Below are 24,584 nucleotides of genomic sequence, written 5' to 3'. Positions count from 1 at the left end.
TTCATTCATATACAATTTGTGCGTTTATGTGTAACCTGAGTCACGTTTATACCATGATTATTCAAAGACATGTTTACAAATCGATATTTAATCAGTGGTATGTGTCTGTCATGTACATGTAGACCTTTAGTTTGTTAGTTTTTGTCTGCAATCACTCATCATTGGGGATTATCCTGATTATTTGGAGTAGTTCTGTTTTTCTGATTGTGCCGTACTGTCAAACCAGGGAGGTGGGAAGAGATCTTCCCTTCTCCCTGGTCAAACATTTGTTTATAAAAAATGCCTATGTTGACAGAGCAGTATATTTCTTCTGTCCTCAAATTCTGTAAAATGCTCAATGGAAATTATACCTAAGATGTGACCAAAAAAAAAAAAAAAAAAAAAAGTTACCTCTCAATACTTTTCGTTCAGGGATAGACAAGGTTTCATGATGCCATGGTGTTATTAAGCTACATGTAGTGCACTGGCTCGTTTTCTCTCGTTTCCAGTCAGCAGGTACACTGCAGATGAAAAACTGAAAGTATTGTTGGTCTCCATTTGTTCTTATCATTCACTTCGTTCCTCACTAGATTCATAACTAATGGGATAGTAACATCTTGACAGGTATTCTCCCTGACCTCCTATCTTCTAGTAACTACTCATTCTTTCTTTCAGAAATTAAGGACAGGTGCCACTCTCATGATTTCCGTGCAAGATGTACCACATGGATGAAAGCACAGAGGAGGACTGGGAGTTAGAGCACTATGGATTGGAGGGAAGCCATCCTTCAGAGTCAGACGATACTGACAGTGAAACCATTCTGTACAGACACATCCACTATGGACAGAGTGACACGGGAAATTTTCACACCAATGATGCTGTGGAACTTCTTCCATATTCATCCAGACATTTCAAGACGTGTGGAGAATTGCAAGATGAGAATTGTAAGAACAAAGCACACTTATCTTCCTCCAAAAGGAATGTTGATAAAAGAAAGCAGAATGATATGTGCAGGACTTCTTGTGATGACTGTGTCAGTGATAGTGAAATAGAGAATAGCAAATACAAGGTAGGATGCAATGGTAAACAGGCTATGCCTAGCAATATATTTGGCACTTCATCCAGTGATTCAAATACCCAATGCCACCAGAAGCATAGCAGTACTAAGAGTGATACTGATGAATCTGATGTGATATTTGTGGCAGAGGAGGAGAACTGTAGTAGAAAGGAGGGCAAAGTGTGTGATCATAATACAGAAGCTCCTTTTAGAAAACATTCCCCAATTGTGGGAAATCCCAAGCGCAAGGCTACAAAGGTTGACAGAGAAGGTTACAAGGCCATGTCTGTAGTAGAAGGGAGACAAAAGCGTAAAAGCTCCGTGAATGTTAAAAGAGTACATCCAGCAGAGGTCATCGAGGTACATGACTCCTCTGACTCCACAACAAAAGACAGCCCTTCACCCAACAGCAAGCAGACTCAAAGTTCTGATCCAAGTCCGACAAAAGAGGTGGGGCTGGATTTCTTCATTGACAGCAAAGGTATGCATCTTGATGAGATGAGGAAAGACAAGAACGATGCACAGCTAGCTTGGAGGCAAGAGAAGAGGAAAACGCAGGAAATGTTGAAAGAAGCCTCCGAGCTGGGCTTTGTTCACTGGAGCAGTGATGAGGAGGACTGCATGGTAATTGAATCATGCAGTGAGGAGGAAGGAATCAATGTCCACATTGAGGATAGAGGCACATCGGTCCAGGAAAAGGTAAGCAACTAAAATATGTGCAAAGCTCTACGATGAACCTCACGCCTTTCTTGGGTATAAGTCCTGCTACATTCCAGTAATATGCATTTACTTAACCAAAATGGACCTTGTGTAGTATTTATTGTTATTTTTTAAGGTAAATACTTACATTTGCATAATCGGGCATTTAGGTGTGTTTCTGTTTAATGGTTACAATTCGTTAACTAAACACAGATTTTGTCTGCAAATTGTATTTGCTTCCCATGAAGTAATATTGATGGGACATTGAAAGGAAACACAATGTGCTAAATATCACAAAACATGAGCATACTGTATTCAAATGAATTGAAGCATTGATCTACAGTATGTGAGTGCACATGTATCACTGTATTTTAGTCATGGATTATTGCCAGTATTGTTTCATGAGCCAATGTTCAGTTATGACAGCAGAATCATTTACGACTACTCCGCCCACTGGCCAGCGCTGCGTGTCTGTAAACAAAACATGGTTACAATCACTGATCTCAAATACATGGAGAGCAGTGGTTACCTGGGTAATGTCATGGTACAACGTTGCAGTAATAACCCTAGCTGGCTAGGGTAGAAGTTTGCAAAAGTTACCACAACAATGCCCTGAGCAACATTTTTCAAGGACCGTTTTAACAAGCAGGGTAAAAAAAAGTTAATACTTGGATGCTACCTGGGCATTGTTGCAGTATTAAGGCCCTGTTAAAACAGGGCTTTAGACTCTGCCTAAATATTTTGTATGTGATTGCAGAGGGAAAATTTAGACTTTTTTACTGGTAGCTTCTAGTAAGGCAATTATTTGCTCATGTGATTTTGGAGTTACGCAGATTATATTGTGTGATATCAGTCGTGTTAAAGAGCATAACTTTGCTAGAGTGACAAGACCTCATATCTACAAAATGTCAAATGTTTGGGAGAGCAAAAAAAAACCTGGCAGCCAAAGCACTATATCAAATAAAATAACCTTTCCTTTGACATGCCATGGTGGCTGCATTTTTGGGGGAAGGACAGCTAGGATATGGACAGAACAGCCTGGCTGAGAACAGCACTTATTAAACTGAATATCTGACCATTAATCCAAAAAAGTCATTTTCATTTCAATTTGAGATACTAGGTCTTGTCACCCCAGTGACGTTTATCATTATGGTGATACTTTATTTCATGTTTACAGCAGTGTGAAAAGAATGATATTTGCCTGATATTATCTTTCCTCCTGTCATTTTCCATCCATTTTTATGGGTATCTATTGTCTGTTTTCACCTTTTTCTGAAGGGTACCAAGGCCAGAGGTCAGTCGAAGGAGAAGCTTGGACGCTACTACGTCCAGTCAGAGCAGAATTATGTCAAATGCCACAACTGCATGGAGGTTGGTCATGTCAAGGCTAACTGTCCCAAGCCACCCTATGTGCCTGCGTGTATCTTTTGTGGTGTCAGGGGTGAGTACTTGGTAATACAGTATTTATTATTTCTACTGTATGGCTGTTCATTTATACATATGTAGGTCAAGAATTCTTCAGAAGTTAAAGAGTGGAACTTTGTCTCCTAGCTGCCAAGAAAAATAGGTGATGACGATGGATAATGACAATGATTATGTTAATTAGGGTGATTATAATGATAAAGAATGAGAATTGAGAGAAGGAAGGCAGAAAAAAGGAGAAGAGAGGAATAGGAGTGCTGTTTTCAGGACATACCAGGAAACTTTTGAAACTGGATGCTTCCTTTTCAGCTCATTTGAGACAATTCAAGCTATAGTCAGCCATTGTGATCATTCACTGTCCGGTGTCTTGTATTGTGCTGAACTGCTCTTGAAAAATAAGTGGCAGGACATAAACATAGCAGGACATAAACAAACGTGGCAGAATCATAAAATAACAAGTTCACCTAAATATAAGTGTGGATTGAGTGAATGCAGTAATATTTGTAGAAAACATTTAATAGTGAAAGTTTGAAGAAAAGCCAACAATCCATCCAAAGTTATGAGTTTTTGTTTACAATTTGTGATGTCATACTATACATGGAATTAGATATGTAAAGAAAATATAAAGAGAATCCACTTTTTTTTTTTCTGACATTCCCCTGACTAGTTTGTGACATACAGTATGTTAGGGTAATATTATTTCCCCAGCCTTCTGGAAGAGGCAAGGGTTAGGGTTAGACATACAAAAGTGTCCTTTTGTTATGTGAGAAAAGCGAAATATGTTGAATTTTTGTTGCTGGGCCTTGTTGTATCCTGTGGGGTCATAGTTTTAAGTTTATATAGCAATCATGAGAAAGGAATGTAACAGTAAAATTATGTGTCCAGATGAACTCATATCTAGTAATATCAAATGCTTCTTGACTTGAAAAGCATCAGTTTTCTTCATTTAAGAACTTATTCATAGCAAATTTTGCTTTAATTATGTATATATTTTTAGTAAATGCAAGCCATGACATGATCATTTTAGAATTTCTTTTCAGTGTGTATGTTGCCTTTTCCTATCACGCACGTTCATAATGTACAGGCCACACAGACCGTGAATGCCCCAAAGCGCTGTGCTTCAACTGTTCCCTTCCGGGTCATCAGGCCAGGACTTGCCCAGTGAAGAGAAACCTACGCTATGCTTCTTGCAACAGATGCCAGATGTCTGGTCACTTGAGAAAGGTCATACTTGAATCACAAATTGCCATTTTCCTTTCCTCATTTGTTGTACAACAAATATTTGAGGACAATTTAAAGTTTGATCAAGGAAGAGCACTCTCCCGACTCTGGTCATTGTAGAAAATCTATTACATTGCTAAATCTACTAGTTAACTGAGCTGCAGAACATTCTGTTTTGCTTCCTAATACTAAACAATTTGATTGACATTCTTAGGACGGTCTTAGGAGAAGTTGTATTCCTATATGAAAGGGAGATTTAGGGGAGGATCAATGTAACTATGATTGCAACAGGTGAGAATCAATGGAATTGTGATGATAGTAAGTTTAAGGGTAGTACTTCTTCAAAAATCTCAGGAACATGATGTGTAGTTGTGCATGCTGCCTGCCCAGAACCTTGGCCTCACGCAGCAGAAAACTAAAAGATTAAGTCAAATCAAGTCCTAAGTAATTGAGACACAGTTTCAATGTCTGTTGACTTATTTTGTCATAAATAAAACAAATAGGGTATTGACACAAACAATATAGCACAGATAAAGTCTTCACAAGTATTTTTGTTGATGAAATCAGAGAACTCAGATATTGTGTTCTAGCCATTTGAGTCTTGTTTTCTCAAAGTTTATTTCAACTTATTCAACAAACAGAATATGACAAAAACAAAAAACTGAGTTGGAAATTATCCTGAGATGAGTAATGGTGCTCAGCATTTTCATTTTGTAGGGGGAAAAATGGGATACCTATTGTAAGTAGATTTTTCAATATCATTGCAATTGATTTGTTGCTTTATTTCAGAGCTACAGCTTCACTGTCTTCGGCATAGCAAGGAGGAAAGCTCACACCTGACATCAGCATTTGAGTAGATTCAATCATTATCAAAATCTCTGGACTAAGTCTTGGATATGTGAAATCATTTTGCAACAGTGTATGGACATGTAGTTAGCAGTATCAGTTTAGATAGCTATATTATTTTTATAACCTCTCTATTTCTCTTTTCTTTTAAATGCAGATGTGTCCGGACCTTTGGAGACAGTATCATCTTACGGTAAAAAAAAAAAAATAAAATAAAACAAAAAATAAAAAGGAATAAAAAAGCATCTGATATCGCAGACCAAACTATATTGTGTACTTATTTGCACAAAAAGGATTTAGCAAGGAAAATAAATGTGATACATTTAATGGATTAAAGATTCTTCCTTCTTGACAGATATTTCATTTCAAGTTCATAACAGAGATAAAGATCAAAGTTGTTCTGCATGGATCACAAGTAGTAACCCGCACTCATGTCTCTAAATTGTCATACACTGCACATATGAAATTCTGTGAGTGCAACTCGATGAGCATAACAAAAACATGTAATTGTCATATGTTTGATTGCATTGTGTGAAGGCAATATGTAACAAGAGAGAGCATCACAAGATCATGAAATATGAAAAGCAAAGCTTTAATTCCTTGTATGTGCAAAAAATCAGAAACCTTAAATACATCATTTGAAAATGATTCGAGATGTGCATAATTCCTTGTTTGTTATGATAATGATGATGGTGATGATAATAATAATAATAATAATAATAATAATAATAATAATAATGATAATAATAATAATAATAATAATAATAATAATATTGATAACAATAATAATAATAATAATGATGATAAGAAGAAGAAGAAGAAGAAGAAAAAAAAAATAGGGGGGTATTTATAATGCCCTTAACCACTCAGTACCATGCGTTTACAGTGTTCACCATTACATACAAAGTCTCCTGTAAATACTCCAAGCTTGTGTTGCTTCATGAAATGAGATGAAAATATGGCATATAAATAGTTTATGAAGCTTTATTTATTGTAAGGTGATGATGATCGTTAACTGAGTATGACCCTCTTCTTTTCATCTTTTTCTCTCTCTAAATCTATCTTATTCAGACTGAGCATGGACCACTTATGACTGCAACAAGGTCTGAAAAGAAGACAAAGAAAGATGTCTATTGCTCCAATTGCAGTGAAAAAGGACACAAGTATTATGTTAGTATGCATGCAGTGTTCTTCATGAACATTCTCATCCATTTGTTTTGGGGGACTTCTTTTGGTCATACTAACCAGCAATGTCTACGATTACATAATGTTGGTTTTCTCCATCTACTCTCTGTCTGTCTGTCGGTCTGTCTGTCTCTCTCCCTCTCTTTCTTACTCTCTATGTCTCTTACTTACCTTTCTTACATACTGTAAAAGTGGAAATTTTCGCGGTGTTGAAATCTTCACGCATTTCGCGCGACCAAACTAGCGTGAAAATAAAAGCATGTGAATATATTTGCTTGCTATGTGTTCTCGTACTTGGTGTCCTGATTCCGCTAAATTAAAAACACACAAAACTCTTCGTACCAAGTGCGAAAAATTAGTTGCGCGAAAATATCCACTTTTACAGTACCATGTAGTCTTGTTTGATTATGGCTTGAAATTGTCCTGTTATTTGCAACACATCTCATACTACATACATGTATTTCTTGCTGTATGCTCATCTGCTTGTTAGTGAAAAGGGTGATGTATGTAAGTGTGTGTCAATCTGATATTGAACCAAGGCATTTCTGTCTCTAGTGGCACAGTGCTGGTCTTGCAGTGGGAATTTAGACAAAACTTGCCTTTGTTCCTATTGTCCTGTGATGTCAACCATGTCTTTTGCCTGTAAACATTTCTCTTGACAGGACTGCCATTCTGAGAGGATGGATGATTTCATCATGTTTACCTATGATGAGGTCTGCCAGTATGACACCAAGTTTGTGAGGAAACAGACAGCGGAGGGAAATTTTCCATTTTACAATCACCATGGAGACTGGAGAGGTATGTTTGTATGCAGGTAGTCAAAAAGTATGATATGTATCTCAAAATTTGTCTTGGTATGTATCTGCTAAGAAACTGTTGAAGATCACTAATTACGTTCAGATGGTGATCCTTAACTATGGGGCACCAAGTGTCGCAAGGTCGATTTCACGATAAACTCATCTCATCAACAATTCATCTTAAAATCAGTCATTTCATTGTCGAAATGACTGATTTCTCACAAAATCAACCATGCGACACTTAGCGCCCCATAGAGGTTAAGGATCACTGTCCGAACGTGACTGATGTGACATAACATGTATATGCATGTACAAACTCATGCACTACCCAGGTTAGGGATTAACCTTGTTTTTTGTATTTGTGTGTGACCCAGTGAGAGATGAAGTATATCTGTCTTGCAATCCTCAAAACGGTAGTCTGAGGCTCACAGTATAAATTAATTTTGTGTAATGATGTTCTTTTCTCTTAGCCTTATACCAATTTCTTCACTACTCCCTTTTTGTTTGATAGTCCCAGATGCTTAACCCTAACCCTAACTATGCCAGGCTATTTAGGTAGATGATAGAGCTGGGGGGGCTCCCAGGCCCCCCCCCCCCCCCTCCAGATCTCAGCCATCGACTGCGCGATCGTGACAAAAATTGGCATACATGTTGCCTGTGACATAATCTAAAGTACTATGAAGTTAATTTTTAAAAAAATTATCATTATTGTTAGATTATGCTAATTTATGCATAGTGATGCATGAAATCAGACACTTTGGTATAAATCACTAAATAAAGCTCAAAACAGGCACATTTTTTGTGTAAATACATGTATTGTTTTTAGTGTCTTATTAAGTATTTTATTGTTTTTTTAATTTCTTATGTATTTCTCTGTTTTTTCGACTGTATTTCTATGTTTTTCATTGTTTTTTCGATGAAATTTGTCCACGACATTGTTCCAAACAAGAAAATGTGTTATTAATTGATTTTAATCAATAAAACCCCCAAATAATCATGCTTTTATGAAATTTGCCTGTAAGCACAGTTTGCATTGAAATTGTACACGAATTTATGTTTTTGAGCAATTTTTGGTCTGACATGCACGTACATATTTATGCGCAACTTTGGAACTGCGCGCCCGGGCATCGCAAATTAGTTGTCAAAAGATGCAGGAGACTCGAAAGAAAAAAGTCATGAAACGTCGCGGCGATAGCTTTTCAAACCCCCTCCCCCCCCGGCCTAGTTAGGGTTAAAGAAAAAGGTCTTGTAGGGAGCATTTCAGTGCATCATTTCTCAGCGTGCCATATAGGTGTAGAGTGAGTACTTATTATGTGTTTTTTTACTTGTTTATCCTTTATGTAGTCTTAGTAGGAAATCCTGCGTGAATGTTCTCCCTGTTTTGATTACTGTATAAGCTGTTGTTTTCGCGAGGGTTTAATTTTCGCGAATTTCACAAATAGTAGAGCAGATAAGCCGAAGAATTGTGCAAAATTTGACTAAAGCATGAAACTTTCACCATTGTTAGTACATGCTATAAGATTAATTTTAAGATCGGGAGGTAAGTCTGAATTGACCTCTGATGACCTCTAGAGGTCAATGACCTCAAAATCTAAGAAAATTGATATTTTGCGTGATTGGTTAATGATAAACACAGTAATGATGTACTAAAACTTAATTTTTGTCACAGTGAAATTGTCTTTATGTTCCACAGAACCCTGACAGGTTTCTACCTTTGACCTCTGATGACCTCCAGAGGTCAATGACCTCAAAATGTCAGAAAATTGATATTTTGCATCATTGGTAAATGATAAAACACAGTAATGATGTACTAAAACTTAATTTTTGTCACAGTGAAATTGTCTTTATATTCCACAGAGCCCTGACAGGTTTCTATCTTTGACCTCTGATGACCTCCAGAGGTCAATGACCTCAAAATGTCAGAAAATTGATATTTTAATGCGTCACTCATAACTGAAACACGATAATTATGTACTAAAAACTAATTTTTGTAAGAGGAATTGCCTCAATGTTCCACTGAGCCTTTCGAGTCAGATTTCTACCTTTGACCTCTGATGACCTCAGATGACCTATGATGAGGCCAATGACCTCAAAATGTCAGAACATTGATATTTGGTGCAATTGGTTGATGACAAGCATGATTTAGATGTTATATTCATTTGTATTACAATTGAATTGTTTTCCTATTCCACAGAGCAAGAGAAATTACTCACGTGTCTCTACCTTTGACCTCTGAGGAAGGTGACAGGTCAATGACCTCAAAATATCAGAATATTGATATTCTATTGATAGTCAATGGTCAACTTTGTATTACCCGATGTGCAATCATTTATGTTATAATAGAAGAATCTTGTCATTCCATGGAACATTGGTCATTAGCCTGTGCATTTTATCCACTTTGACCTCTCAGGACAATGAGAGATCACTGAGGTCACATGTGTAGGCTTACCTGTATTGATGTTTGGCTTCATTGGTGAAATCGTAAATGCTTAATCATGTACAAATCACGCATTGACGTTTTGATCAAAGTATGTATGCATATTCCACAGAGCATTGGTTTATAGTAACAGGTCTCTGAAATGTGAGAGGTCAATTACTTCAGAAATAAAGCTTAAGTTTCTTGAGTGATGGCAGTGACCTCAAATATAACTGTTATGTTTGGGTTAGTTATGAAGACTAGCAAATATAGGCAAATATGGCCATTATCTCGACACTCGAGGAAAACAAGGCCCACGAGACTGATATACAGAGTGTTTAATCTATTCAGTGTAAGTCTCATAGATTTTTCCCCCATTTGTCGGACTCATTATGGGACTGGTTTGCCTAAGTGTCAAGCTCATGGGCAATATTTGCATAGTTTCCAGCTGGTGGGCCCGTATTGGCCAGTGTAAAGCTGGTGGGTTGTTAAAGTATGACTGCGATGAATGACTCATGGTCCTGGAGTACACAGTCCACAGCTGCGACATCATGGACCATCTTGAAAACTTCGACATACTGTGAGGCCCAACATGCATTCCACATGAAGCAATCCTGTGTATTGCAACTAGCTATTGCCATCCGAGACCTACCCAGGGAATAGATAAGCCTTCATGGCAAACCATGGAGAAAGCGGATTGTGCAAAATATTTTGGAGTTCCAATAGGAGGCTCAGCTGGAATCAAATCGCCACAGCAGCTTAAAAAGGTTATACTTCAACCAAAGACTCTCTCCAGACGAAGATACGAGTATCATAAAGTTCAGTTGTTTTGCTACTCCATGCCGCTCAGGACTGTCCTGGAATATGCATGCATCATCTGGGATCCATTCACCCAGGTGAAACATCATGAAGTTTGGAATGATCCAGAGAAGATACGCACTCTTTAGCTGCAATGACCATCATATGCAAAACAAGCAGTGTTACAGCCACACTTGAAAAACAAAACAAAGCAAAACAAAACAAAACTACAATGGCAATCCCTGTAAGAAAGTACAGCACAGGCAAATTCAGCGATGATGTTCTGCATCAAGAACCCCACAATATCCACTCCGCAGGAAGTTGTGGCTCTATTGCTGCATTCTTCAAAAAGGGCAAATGACCAAAAATGTCAGGCATCATTTGCAAGAACACAAAGTAGGCCTACTCCGAAAAAAGGTGGCGGCTACTCTCGGCCACTGTCTCTTGTATCTCTTTGAAACACTTCAGGAGATAGATACTCAATATTCAGCTCTGTTATTAAAGATACATAATATGTCTCTCTTTTTGTTTTTGCATTTGTTTGTTGTTTTTTGCTTCATATAGCTCTTTGGATATCTTCTTTAACCAATTAAGAAAAGGCTGCATGGCAGAATATCACAAGATTACACAGTATAATGAAGAAGAAGAAGAAGAAGAAGAAGAAGAAGAAGAAGAAGAAGGAGGAGGAGGAGGAGGAGAATAGGAAACGAGATCTGCTGTCAATGATGCAGAGCCAATACCAATCAGTTCCATGGCAGATCTTAGTCGGCACTGCAAAGGTTTGGATGTCTCTTTCTGTTGACAAAGGATATTCTAAAGCTCCAAGTAAGTCCATGGGGTGGTTTACATTGTCTGGGCATAGAGGGTTGGGCTGGGTATATGAGGATATGATGCTTTGTTATAACAATTAGGTCTGAGATATCTGGGGGGTTTTTATGTTCATTTTGACCATCCCGCATGGATCTCCAACGAAAAGGAATGATAATGTGTTAGACCCAGCCGCCACCGTGTTTTTTCAATAGATGTTGATATTACAGCGTAGTTGAGAAAAAAGTAACCGCTCATTGTCCTAGATGGAAGTCAAAATTGAACTGTGTGTGGAATACTCTGCATACAATTTTGGACACACACACACACAGACATCAATATTCTTACATTTTGATGCATATCTTTCAACATCCTCCAGAGGTCAGAGGATCATCGCTAATGTTCATGTGAAATGAGTACACGCCTTTTGAATTGCTCACTTTTATTGCTATAGAAATACACAATATGCGCATCATGTCAATCATTAAATATTGTATCAGTTTCATTTTCAGTCTTGGATTATTTTTTCTATGTACAAATAAAATCTTGGCAAAGTAAACAACTTTCACATCAAAATATAAACGAGAATACTAAAAAAGAAATAGATGTAATAACGTGCAAGGCAAATACCAGGCCTACATCATCTTAAGGTATACAGGTGAAGGAAATCACCTTATTGATAAACAATTTACTTGACTGGGATAGCGACCACTGAACAATATTGTTTCTTAAAACTCTCTCTTCTTTTCAACAAGTGGAATAAAACACATGCACATACCGGGGCATCAGTTTGGAGGAGGGGTGGGGTGGTAGCAGGGATAGTTGACCCCCACCCCATTAAATTCTGAGATGTGGACTATGTTTTGTTGTTGTTAGTTTTTGTTGTTGTTTTTTGCTTTTTTCTTTTTAGACAGAAAACTGCCCAAGTTTTTCACTTTAAGTGTGCATCGGATTGTTAAAATTTAATTCTGAAATGCAAAATCTCCCTTCTGTGAGAGGGGATATCTCCTTTCGATAGACTTCTTCCCCCTGCTTGGTTCCTTCCACAGATATAACATACTTTGGGGAATGATAATTTCCCTTATTCTATGAAAATGTTTTTAAGAGATATTTTTATTTGAATTCCAAAGATGAAAAGGCTTTCCTATATATGCACGATTGTTCATTTTGGAGGGCAAGAGGCATTTGCCCCGCCTCCCGAGAAAACGAGGGGGAATGGTGGGGACATAAAACTTTGCCTCCAAGTATTTCCTGAGATGGAGTTTTTTTTTCTTCACTTTTTTGACAGAAAATGAATTGTCACTGAACATTTCAGCTATAGTATGCACCAGATTAAAAGGCAGAATCTCCTTTGCATACCCTCTCCCCCACACTATCTTTCGTTATGTCCCCTTCCATATACGCTCAGTGCTTTTGTCCCATTTTTGTTCTATATCATCACAAAGTATGTACTAGATCTTTAATTTCAGTTCCGACATATTAAAGAAAATCCCTCTTGTTGGAGGGGGTGGTGTATCTTTCAATTAACAATCCCTTCTCGGTTTCTACCCTTAGATTTGGTACACTCCTTTTACTGATAATTTCCCAAATATTCCATCATAAATGTGTATACTAGATTTTTTTTTTTTTACATTTCTATTCTTTCTGCAAAGGCTCCCTCGCATGGGAAGGATTGGGGGACAGCCCCTTTCATACCCTCCTCTCGCTGTATCAACCTCTCCTCCATGCATTAATTATGGCTACACATTTGGGTATGGACTTTTTTTTTTTCAAAATGGTAGTTCAACCAAGAGTGGCACGAGATCATTGAATTGCAAACAAAAGAATGCAAAAGCTCCATAATGTGGGAGGGGGATACTTCCACCCACATCCTTCTGTCGATTGGTCTCCCTCCATAGATGGCTGACTTACTACACCTTTTTGATACAAATTTCGAGGTATTCCTTCAAAAGTGCCTGTGTGCCAGGTCGTTGAATCTCATTTCTCAAAATACAAGAGCTCTCTCGAATGGGAGTGGAATACCCTACCCTCGCCAACGCTGCGCTTGCTGGGTTCCCATCCATATAGACTTGGTACACCTTGGTGATCCATGATTTTCTAAATATTCCCCAAAACGTATGCATCAGATTCTTAAAAAAAAACAAAAAAAAAACTTCGTCTTTGGGAGGAGGGTAGGTGAGATGCGCCCACACCCCATCAACTTCCGTATAAGTGATGACGCACACATTAAACAAGAGCTACACTGAATCACTGATTTCAGGTCTAAACCTGCAAAAATCCAATCCCCCACCCACATCCTCCCCCTCCCCCTCCGCTTCATTCCTTTGCACCATGAACTTATGCTTTTACATATTTTCCAAGTCCCCCCCCCCCCCACGTGAAAACAGATCGACACCCCTTGCTCATACCCGACTTAGATAATTACCTGAAAAGTTCTGCGGAATGAGTAGCCACTTTTTTGGTAACAGAAATGCATGGTTAGCAAAGCCCTACATTATAAACAATTATTAACTATTAACTATCGCAATATCAATATTAACATCCTCACATTTCATTCGAGGTATTTGACCTTGTGTGATTTTCATAGGTGAACGGTAATGGCTCGTTAATAAGCAGGGCCTACGAGTGCTCTCTAGAACATCATCATGTTTACCATTGACGATGCAAAATTATTCTGATATTTTGAGGTCATTGACCTCTCGAGATCATCAGAGGTCAAAGGCAGAAACTCGTCTGTGTGCCTTGGAATATGAAGACGATGTCATTGTACACAGATATGCTTGTTTTGTACATCTTTACCATGTTTGACCTTTCACCAATGATGTCATACTTCAATATTCTGATATTCTGAGGTCATTGACCTCTCAAGGTCATCAGAGGTCAAAGGTAGAAACCTGTCAATGCTCTGTGGAATCAGAAAATGGTTTCCCTGAAGTATAGATGCATGTTTAGTGAATCATAACCACATATATCATTCACAAATGTCTAAAAACATCGATATTTTGATATTTAAAGTTCATTGACCTCTGGAGGTCATCAGAGGTCAAAGGTAAAAACCTGTCAGTGCTCTGTTGAATCTGGAAATGATTTCTCTGTGGTATAAATGCATGTTTAGTGCAACATAACCACATATATCATTCGCAAATGTCTAAAAACATCGATTTTCTGATATCTAAAGTACATTGACCTCTGGAGGTCATCAGAGGTCAAATCAGACTTACCTCCCGATCTTAAAATAAATCTTATGGTATGTACTAACACTGGTGAAAGTTTCATGCTTTAGTCAAATTTTGCACAATTCACGTGATTTTGAGGGCTTATCTGCTCTACTAAAATCAGTGTTGGACCGCGAATGTAGTAACACCTGAAAATGTCACCATGTGCTAGGGTGATAGTGCACGTACAATAGCCTCAGTGTCAATTTGCGAAAACAACATCTCGCAAAAATGTCTGTGACCTCCTCACTCGCAGTAATATCTGTATGCGAAAATAACAGCATATACAGTAAGTTCTTACTGGTATTCAGCTGCATGTAGAATACCATCTGTACTGTGAATCACTTGACAGACCATATCATGGCAGGTGGAGTCTTTTGTATCCATTATGAATATCATTTATGTGAAGTAACCATTGAGGATGGACTGATTTTGCTACAACACGCATTTCCCACAGACTTCTGCCCGAGTATACTCAGGACTCATCCTCAATGGGTTTAGAATAAGACTATCAATGTTTTGTCATGCCTGTAGATGTATACATTTGATGTTTTTTGAAGAGAGATATTATAATAAAATGTTTTATCATTTTTCATACACAGATATCATACTGCGGGATAGGCAAGCTTTGCTACATCAAGGTCAGAAAAGAAAGGTTTGTAGTGAATGGTTTTCTCTGAATTTTTCTTGGAGTTGAATCTTTTGTAGGCTCTTAAGCAATCATCTATTTGTGGCATTTACAGCTGGAGATTTTATGGGACTTTGGCTGTTTAAAGTAGGTATCCCTCAAGTCATCACTAAAATTGATGGTTTGTAATTGAGAAGGTTTTCAAGTGTATCAAATTGTACAATTTTGCAAACCTCATTGGACAAGAATATTGTGTAGTAGACTAATTAGATAACTCACTCATTAAAAATTTGATTGATGTTTTACAGAAGTATTTGGTGTTAAGATGAATTTTGACATTGAAGGCTGCCTGTGCACTTGCAATTATCATACATTGTATTTCAAAGCTCTTGTGACTGATGGAAAGAACCTAGTAAAATGAGACTTACAACTATCAAAAACTAAATCTGTCCATTTAGGGAGGGGGAGGTGGACATGATTTATCTCGTGCAACTGATTGACAAGTTGCCTTACATTGTCATAAATATGCACTGATTATACAGTGTATTACATTGTAGTCGCATACTCTGGATTTAAACCAATAATGTCCTGATTACAGGACAGGCATCATATCCACTGAAGCACCAAGCATCCACCCAAAAGCCAGTGCTGCTTGTAATCTCAATAACCATACAACATGTACTGCATGTTTATTCAAATAAATGAACTCTTGCTTTGAGTTGTTAGCTTACCTGAGCCATAGGCTCAAGTGAGCTATTGCAATCACTCATTTTCCAGCATCTGTCATGCATCATGCATCATATGATGCATGGAATGTAAGGAATGTAGAAAATCTAGAAGTTAGAAATTAAGAAAATCTTATTTTTAGAACCAGAAGTGATAGAGCAAAGTTGATTAATTAATACTATTAAGTACATTGATGACTGTAGTTTCAAGTTTGTTCATGGTGGAATCAGGAGTGCCCCTTGTAGCCCGGGGTTAAATTGCCACCTCAAATAACATTTTCATCTTCTTGGGTAAGCATAGTCAAATTTTTCTGAAACTTGGCAGGTATCATCGCTTGGGTGATAAAATACATATTTTTACAAATGGGCACCATTCCTCACCTGGGGGTCCTCTGGAGCACAATGCCCGAGGTGAGGGGGTTGGCGGGAGACAGACAAAACCTCCAAATTAAGGAATCTTTACAAATCTTCACGTAAACCATAAGTGATTTGAGTTGTACAGTTCGTTTGTGGCAGACCAAAATGCATGGTCGGATTTTTAGCAAATTTAACAGGGATTATTGCCAGGGTGATAGAATTTGTATCTGTGCAAATGAGCACCATTGCCCATCTGGAGGCTCTAAGGGACACTCTACCCCTTGGGGGAGGGGAGGGGGGGGGGGATAGGGGGAGGGATGGGGAGGCAAAGCTGCCAATTTTAAGGAATCTTTTCAAATTTTCTATGTAGCACCAGAAGAGATAAGCTAAGTTAGTGCTATGATTAAGTACATATGTGACTGTAGTTTCTAGTTTGTTTATGCATGTAAACATATTTGTGCTATATGCTAGTGCATGTTTCCTATATTGCCCTGGGGGTTGGATGATTTTGAACACATCCCACTCGGTTGCCTTTGAATGGGCACCCCTTTGACTATATGATGATTGTAAAGCAGTGTCTCTACCGTTTAAAAATCATGAAAAGTAAAGTGTCTGTATTTACCACTCAACAAAACGACTTTACATGCATGTACAGTGTACAAGTGAGTTTGCTTTGGCATATACATGTGTAATGCATGTTTTGTTAATCTGTTTTGGGATCACGACGGTCAGGGTAGGGGTGATCTAGGCACTTTCCAAGGGCTTGACAAAATAGATATTGTAAAGCAACGTCTCCTATATCACCTTAATTGCATTTTACGAAAATAAAAGCGTATGTGCTACACAGGAGGAAGAGGCATGTAACCATGGAACATTTTTCGCGGTTGTATACTGCATGTTTTTCATTGCCTTTAGGATGTATGGTGTTACTTTGAGGGCCATTCTCCGATAAAGCGTGCAATTACCGTTGTAGAAATGACAAAAAATCAACATCAGAGATTTCATTTATTTTTCATCATTTCAGAAACTTTAATCCCTTAGGAATACAAAACAGTCAATGGGTGATTTTTGAGAGCCCATACTTTTCCTAGAAACATTTCCAAACGTCCTTTTTTTTTTTGCATAATCACTATTATTAAAACCAAATATCAGATACGTTACTGGAGGTAGCATCACAAAACTGTTGATTGTCTGCTTATTTCTTGCTTTAGAATGGCAATGATAATGTAAAACTAAAAGCTTAAACATCTACAAGCATCGTGGAAACATTTTGGAGTCAGCTTTGATCGAATCTGTAATAAGAATGATCGTAATCTATCAAATGAAGGCTAAATAAAAATCAAGAACATGTACATATTATGGCTTGAAATATGTTTCCCTAATCTAACTTTTTACCTGCATTTGAATTACAACAATAATCTCATTGATTATGTATGCAACTTAATGAACAAGTATTATAACTCTCATAAATAGCAAATGCCAGGTAACATCTCTGTCAGATTAAATACATTTCGGATGGAAAGAAGAATGGTGTGTGGTAACGTATCTGACGCATCAGACGTTCCGTTAGTATGCAATTTTAAACCCAACACCAATCATGCCGATATATTCATTTTAACTTGTAAGAACATCACAATATGATTATTTTTGTTAAAACACGGCATTTCTAAACGGAAAAAAATGTTCTCATCATCAATAGAAGATTAGATCATTCTTCAATAAAACTTTGAGATGTACGTAAAATACGAGTCAAGCAGGCACAGTTCCACAATGCTTCTTTTCTGATATAGTTCCGAAATTTCGTTATTATGATACACAGAAAATGGTAAGAATGAAATTGGAAAAGATATAAGCAAGTGATAAATATAAATTCAAATTCCATTGTTCCTGTCTGTAATAAATTAGGTCTGAAGAACCAATAAGCGATGGTAACGTATCTGACAAAGTATTTATGTTTATTGACATAATAAACTACCAATTTACATCAAACCCCGATCACTCAAACATATAATTCAAAAACCTGATGCAAAACGTTTAATAGAAATTGTTAGACATCAAATCCTATCGATATTTTCAGAACATAAACCAGCAACGAAGGGAGTGATCTTGACTTTAACCATAATACTAACCCCATTTTATGTAAATAAGATGCAACACTATGATGAAAGGTAATAATGAAAGGTAGACCGTTCGTGTAGTTGCGTTTGCTGTGAAGTTGAAAAAAAAAGGTGGGTACCAAAACTCAGCCTCTAAAGTCTTTCTATGTTATTGTGGAACATAACACGCACATATGCACACACACAAACACAACAAAGCAGAAAGAAAATGAATTTGTAACATGTCTGACGGCACTTTTTGTAAATGCCACAATAAGTGATAGTACATTTCTGGTTTAGATGAGTATAGGTTTTAACCTTTTGCAAGATAATAGAAATCCACTTACACAAAATACTTTAGAGCATATAACTCTATGAAGAATTTAGTATTTACTTCATGAAAACGGCCCCGAAGTGACTGAGATGTCCAAAATAAAGTACAAGAAAGTTGCCAAATAAATGGAGATGAGCCACCACATTTTGTTCGAAACTTATTCTTTTACTTTATATTGGACATATCGGCCACTTCAAAACCGATTTTCTTCAAATAAACTCCTAATTCCTCTTAGAACTATCCTTTCAGCAAGTCATAACAAGAGAGCCCGTTGTAAACCGGTTAAATCCGCGCGCAAAAGCGTGGCGCGTATAACCTTTTATTTTGTTGGTAACGTATCTGACACTTTTGGTGGTAACGTATCTGACGTGCCGTTACCGTTCTCATACTATTATCTACTAAAATATTCATTTTCTCAAAAAAATTTTGTTGTGTGATTAATCATTGCCTTAAGTATTCAAAAGTATCTGAGCTTCGTTTTTATTTACAGCATACTTTTTTCTAAATGAATCAAAGTTTAAGTAATGTATCTGATGTCAGCTTATCGTAACATGAGGCTTCCGCGTCTTCGGATCAGTATATTTATTTTGTAACAAGAGATTCAATGAATAAATCATGGTTCCATGTATGTGTAAGGTTGACTTTGTTTAACACATGAAATTACACTGCCATGCGGCATTTCTTTGATCTTCTCTCAAGAGTCTGAAAAAAGGGTAACGTATCTGACTGCGATTTGGCGACATGATATAAATTATCTCTTAGAAAAATATCAAAACATCATATTGTTATGTAATATTATTTATCATTCAGACACTCGAGGGGCAATGTAATGAGGTACAAAAGATTTGATCTGAATGATATGTTAACAAGTAACAACTTGTTACATATGAACACTTCCTGTCCTGGGGACATGGGGTTTTTAGGGTTACATCAAACGTCGGATCGTATTTCTAATATTATCCCGGACATCCCAATAGCTTTATTGGTATTTATTTTACAGGTCCGACCTCTCAGATGAATTTAAGCAAAAAAATAGATTTCTGTGGGACAAAATATCGATTTCAAGTGTATAAACATGCTGGCGACACGAAAATCGCAGTTTTGCACGCTTTATCGGAGAATGGCCCTTGAGCACCTCCCACGAGGTGGTCTCTGCAAGTGAACCCTTTGGACTGCATAGATATTGTAGATCAATGTTGTTATTTTATCTCTACCCTGGCAATTCTTATAGAAAAAAAAAAGTGTCTTGATATGGCAGGAATCCAATTCAATCCAATTCAATTCAATTTTTATTTCATTTTTCGACAAGAACAGATAGACATCACTTTCTTTGTAACAGAAAATGAGGTGCATAAAACTATGTCGCATGAAAAGAATGTACAATGATTACAGCACCATACGATAATTATACATAATCATAAAACTCAAGTGATAGTCATAAAACTCAAGGAACGACCTTTTTTTTTTTTTTTTTTTAAGACATGCACTTTTGGTATTGGTATTTGCATTACAAAGGGTCATGTATAGAGGCAATTAATGTGGGCACTTCCCATATAGTAGGCTCCCTTCGAATGATAATCACTATGTCAGTGTAAGTCAAAATTGCAGAGCAATATATCGTCTGTTGACTCCATTGAATTTAATTAAATAAAAGTTTCTTTGCTAGAGGACCAGAAGGACCCTATTTTGACTGGACTAATGTGATCTATGACAAAATGTGTATCCAGTTTCAGTTAACAGTGCTTCATTTCTTTCAGAAGTACAGTATTTGTTGTAGCAAGGAGGTTTAAGAGATGGAGTTCGAACTGGCTGTAATTATTCAAACAGTTGTCACTTTTCTATTGATGTACAAAAGAATTCCACAGGTGCATCTGTGCCTTTGGTGACGGGGTTTGATGCCGCCGTCTTGCTGAGCAATCTGAAGATTCATTTTGAACGTTAACTTAATGTTGGCTATATTTTGCTTGTTTATCTATTAAATGAAACGAAATCTCACTTAATGATAAAGCTCATTAAACAAAGGCCAATCCCTTCAAGAAATATGTGCAAAAGTGTAAATCAGAGCTGTATCATGTGAAAGTGTTTCAAACTGTACCCTCCCGGAAAGCCGGTTTTATCACTTTTCCACTTAATTCCTCCAAATAAAACTGATATGGAATAATCTTCGAGTATAGTTCTATATTAATAGATATATCAGATTAGTGGCCGGGCACGGCCAGTTGAGTAATTTTCATTTTCATTTCATCATTTTTTGCGCAATTTCTATTCGCGCATCCCCGTGTCTTTACCATTTTATACCACCTATCTTTTATAAGTAGGGATGGCGAAAAGTAATTACCATCACAAAGACATATTTTCGTTAGAAAGTGGCTGATGATTATGCAATGAGACATGAGTCAATTGTCTTCCTATCTGCGCGGCAGATCCAGTGTGCCACATGCTTCAAATACTTTCGAGTGGCGGCATCAAACGTGACTTCAAAGGAAATACGACAGTTGTGACCCCACTCTCTTGAACCTCCTTGGTTGTAGTAGTCCATGGAGTATAATGAGCTTGCTTTGGTATCGTACAGAAGTCCATGCAAGACCCGTTTCACCAACATTGATTTCAGTGAGATCAGTGCCACTTGGTGTTTTCAGTTTCACTACGCAAGTCCTTGTGACTGAAACATACCAATCAGAAAAGTGAGATAGCGAGACTGAAACCAGTGAAGTGAAACTGAAACCAATGAAAAGTTTGTTGGAACACCCTACAGGACTGCAAGAAAGGAACAGCCATGAACTAACCATTTTTGTTGGGAGTGGGGGCTGGGGGCAGAGGTGGAGGAGGGTCTCATTTTATGAGAAATTGACTTGATCTATGTTCTATGCCTAATTGACTTGAACGAAATGTCAGCTTGTCGTATGATTGTGCCAAATGCAAATCAAAAAACAAAAAAAAATCCAGCTACTGAGATGGAATATACATAATACACCACTAATAATGAAAATTGTGATTTCTGGACAGCTGTATAATAAATAATGGCTACAGCAGGGCTCCACACTAACTTTTATTTTTGGTGGCCCGATCGGGCCACCAAAATCATTGATCTTTATTTTTTGGTGGCCCGAAAGTAAAATCTGGTGGCCCGAAAAAAAAAATAAGAAAAACATAGGAAAAACTAAATCGGTCCTACTAAACATAGAAAATAGATATTAAGTATTTCTGAAGTGATACAGGTACCCATGTCTAAACTAAAGGCAAACATCCGACCTTTTTTGGTGGCCCGATTGGGCCACAAAAATCTTCATTTCTGAAATTTTGGTGGCCCCGGGCCACCGGGCCACCGTTAGTGTCGAGCCCTGGCTACAGGCAAGTTTGAGTGTAACCATGGTAGTTATGGTCTCTCACAGGTTAGGTCTCAACTCCAGTCAATTGAATTTACATACTTATATAAATTTAAAATAGTGTTTATCGTTGAGAAGGTGTTGCATTTTTTGTTTGAGAAAAACATTGTTTTCATCATAAAGTTGCCATAGAAATGACCTAATTTGGGCTCAGATTTTTTGAAAAAGAGGTCACAAATGGGCCCAATTTTGCTTGAAGAAAGGCAGGAAATAAGAAATACATACACTAGCAACTTATCTCATGATTAATTTCAGTTGTATAATGAACACTTGAGATATCCTAAAATTCCCATTCATTTTTCTGGTTTGGGGGGTGGACATATACTTTCAAAAAATTACAAAATATGTTTGTTATGCGATAGTTGCCAGTTGACCCCCAAATTCAGCCTCAATCCGCTGGCCTATATCTCTTGATTACTGGACAGGTGTTGCATCCACAAGATAACCGAGTGTCCACCTGACAGTCAGTGCAACAAGACAATGCAAGAATTCATTAATTTTAATAAATACGCAGTACCCATTTCATGCTATACAGATTAGAACTAAGTTATCGCTGCATATTTGATGCATCACGTGTTACCCCGGGGTACCGTAGTACCCCGGGTAACCGCGTTGTGTAGCGCCACCTCACGTCCACTCGAGGACAGCCAGAGAAAAATGCATGCACTGCGTGTGCGTGTACATAGCATTCCCATGCCACTGCATGTTATACTATGTGTGCATGGAAGCTGCCATACCACTAGCGTATGCTTTAGTGCAGTGCAGTGCAGTGGCTAGCGCGCGCTAGCTCCAGCACCAAAATAATTTCCTCTTTTTGGTACCCAGGGTAGAACCTTTTTAAAAAAATAAATAATTCAACAAAATGGCTGATTTTTATTTGGTACCCCGGGATACCATTTATGTCATCATTTATGCCAATGTAGGTCAATCAGTTGCAATGAAAACTATTCGGCACAGGAATTTCATTAATTTGAATAAATATGTCGTACATACTGCATGCTATAAAGATACACTGGATAACCAACACTTGAGTTTAATGGCATCATGCTCCAACAATTCCTTGCCATTACAGGGGAATGTACCTCCAGTAGGTCGTTCATGAATATGATAAAATACATAAGTGAAGTATAGGGAAAACAGGATAAATCTATTCAAAAGCTGTGAATTTGAATTTTTTTTGAAAATGCATGTGTCATTATTTTGAATAACAAGGTCACAACAGTTCATGATGTCACAGTAGGAAAATGATATCAAGAAGATATCATGAAAATTGAACATAGCTTATATTCTTATTTTTTAGCATGTAGTAAAAGAACTGTTGACTTGCTTCACAAGACAGAGGCAATTATGTTTTTGTCAACTCCTGTCAATTACAGGAAGTTGGAATCTATGCAAATTTTATGGACTTCTCTGTACCTATTTCCTTTATATCATTTTGCTGCTGGAACATCATACATTGATGTAGCCTTCTTTTATTTTTTCTGTGTTCATTGCATGCACATATATTTCAGTTAACTTCCCCTTCGAGGCATTTAGTAATGAGATGTGTTATTTTTTATGCTCTTCCTTCTGTAGCTCCCTGCACAGGAAGTAGATGATGTTAATGGAGTGGAGATAAGCAGGGGAGAAGAAGGTTCAAGTAAGAAACGCCAGCGGGTCACCGCACCTTCTGTCCAGGCAGGGAGTCAACATCACATAACACAAGACAAGGTTACTGAAATACAGGTAGGAGTGAACGAAATCAGAGATGACAAAAACATCAAGAGTATCGCCGACAGAGGCTCAAGTGATGATGACCCAAATCCTGCTGGTCTTTGTCTGCCCATCATAAGAAAGAAATCGAAGAAAAAGAGCAAGAAACCTCACCAGTGTGTCGTGTCAAACAAGATTCAGAAGACCAGCAAAACTGAAAGAGAGAATCTACCAAAAAGAGGGGTTAATGATGCATTTCCACATCCAGCAGCAGCAGACCAGAGAGAGGAACAAGTATCCAAGAAAGAGAGACGGAAACTTCGCAAAGAGAAATGGCTGGCTAAGGAACGGCAGCAGGAAAGGCAGAGACTTCGCAAAGAGAAATGGCTGGCGAAGAGACAGCAGCAGTCATTAGCAAATGGGAGTGGTGATGGTTTCACAAAGCACGATACTAGAAATCCCGGAGGTCACACATCCACACGAGGCTTTGTTCTTAACAGAACTTTGTTCCATGATGGTAGTCACTGTACTCAAACAAGTATCTCAAACTCTGAATTCATCAGTGAGGACTTCCCACGGAGCAGCTCCCAGTGCGATGGCATACTGTTTTCTGGGAGGGGACAGAGGGAAGACGGCGTCCAGAAAGGGCACCAAAAGAATAAACTGGGTCAAAAGATTAAGAGCCAGCTGCTACATCTCAGGGAGAGGCTTGGAGTGGGTGGGGCTGAAGCAGAGGGGAATGGTAAGAGGGACAAGAGAAGACCCAGACGGAGAAAGAGTAGGACCAAAGGGGAGACAGGGTCAAAAGACATCAGTATCAGTGGTTTGTTTGTTGCGACGCAGTCTTCCGCTCCACCTGTGGGAAACCATGGCGATGAGTTTCAGCATGGGAAGAAGAGAAGAAGGAAGCGCAGAGGAAGATGA

At 37.9% G+C, this 24,584-nt stretch overlaps 1 protein-coding gene across 1 annotated transcript; it reads left to right on the top strand.

The window, feature by feature from the left end:
- The first annotated feature begins 694 nt into the window (after positions 1 to 694).
- LOC140228801 (uncharacterized) lies at positions 695 to 24,584 on the top strand. The gene is made up of 8 exons (XM_072309075.1): positions 695 to 1,735; positions 3,014 to 3,176; positions 4,242 to 4,381; positions 5,382 to 5,417; positions 6,296 to 6,394; positions 7,072 to 7,207; positions 15,045 to 15,097; positions 23,544 to 24,584. Exons 1-8 carry the CDS (start codon positions 695 to 697, stop codon positions 24,582 to 24,584), a joined length of 2,709 nt encoding a protein of 902 aa, XP_072165176.1.

This window comes from Diadema setosum, chromosome 5 (genome assembly GCF_964275005.1).
Source record: "Diadema setosum chromosome 5, eeDiaSeto1, whole genome shotgun sequence".
NCBI classification, from domain to species: Eukaryota; Metazoa; Echinodermata; class Echinoidea; order Diadematoida; family Diadematidae; genus Diadema; species Diadema setosum.
The sequence above is the reverse complement of the archived record's forward strand: the minus strand, read 5'-3'. Positions and strand labels throughout refer to the sequence as shown.

What these genes read in the sequence shown, in the direction of transcription:
- LOC140228801 (XM_072309075.1), top strand. Translation starts at nt 695, where the DNA reads ATGTACCACATGGATGAAAGCACAGAGGAGGACTGGGAGTTAGAGCAC. An exon ending in GCACATCGGTCCAGGAAAAG is followed by an intron (nt 1,736 to 3,013) that starts GTAAGCAACTAA and finishes CTTTTTCTGAAG; the next exon opens with GGTACCAAGGCCAGAGGTCA. An exon ending in GGAGACAGTATCATCTTACG is followed by an intron (nt 5,418 to 6,295) that starts GTAAAAAAAAAA and finishes TATCTTATTCAG; the next exon opens with ACTGAGCATGGACCACTTAT.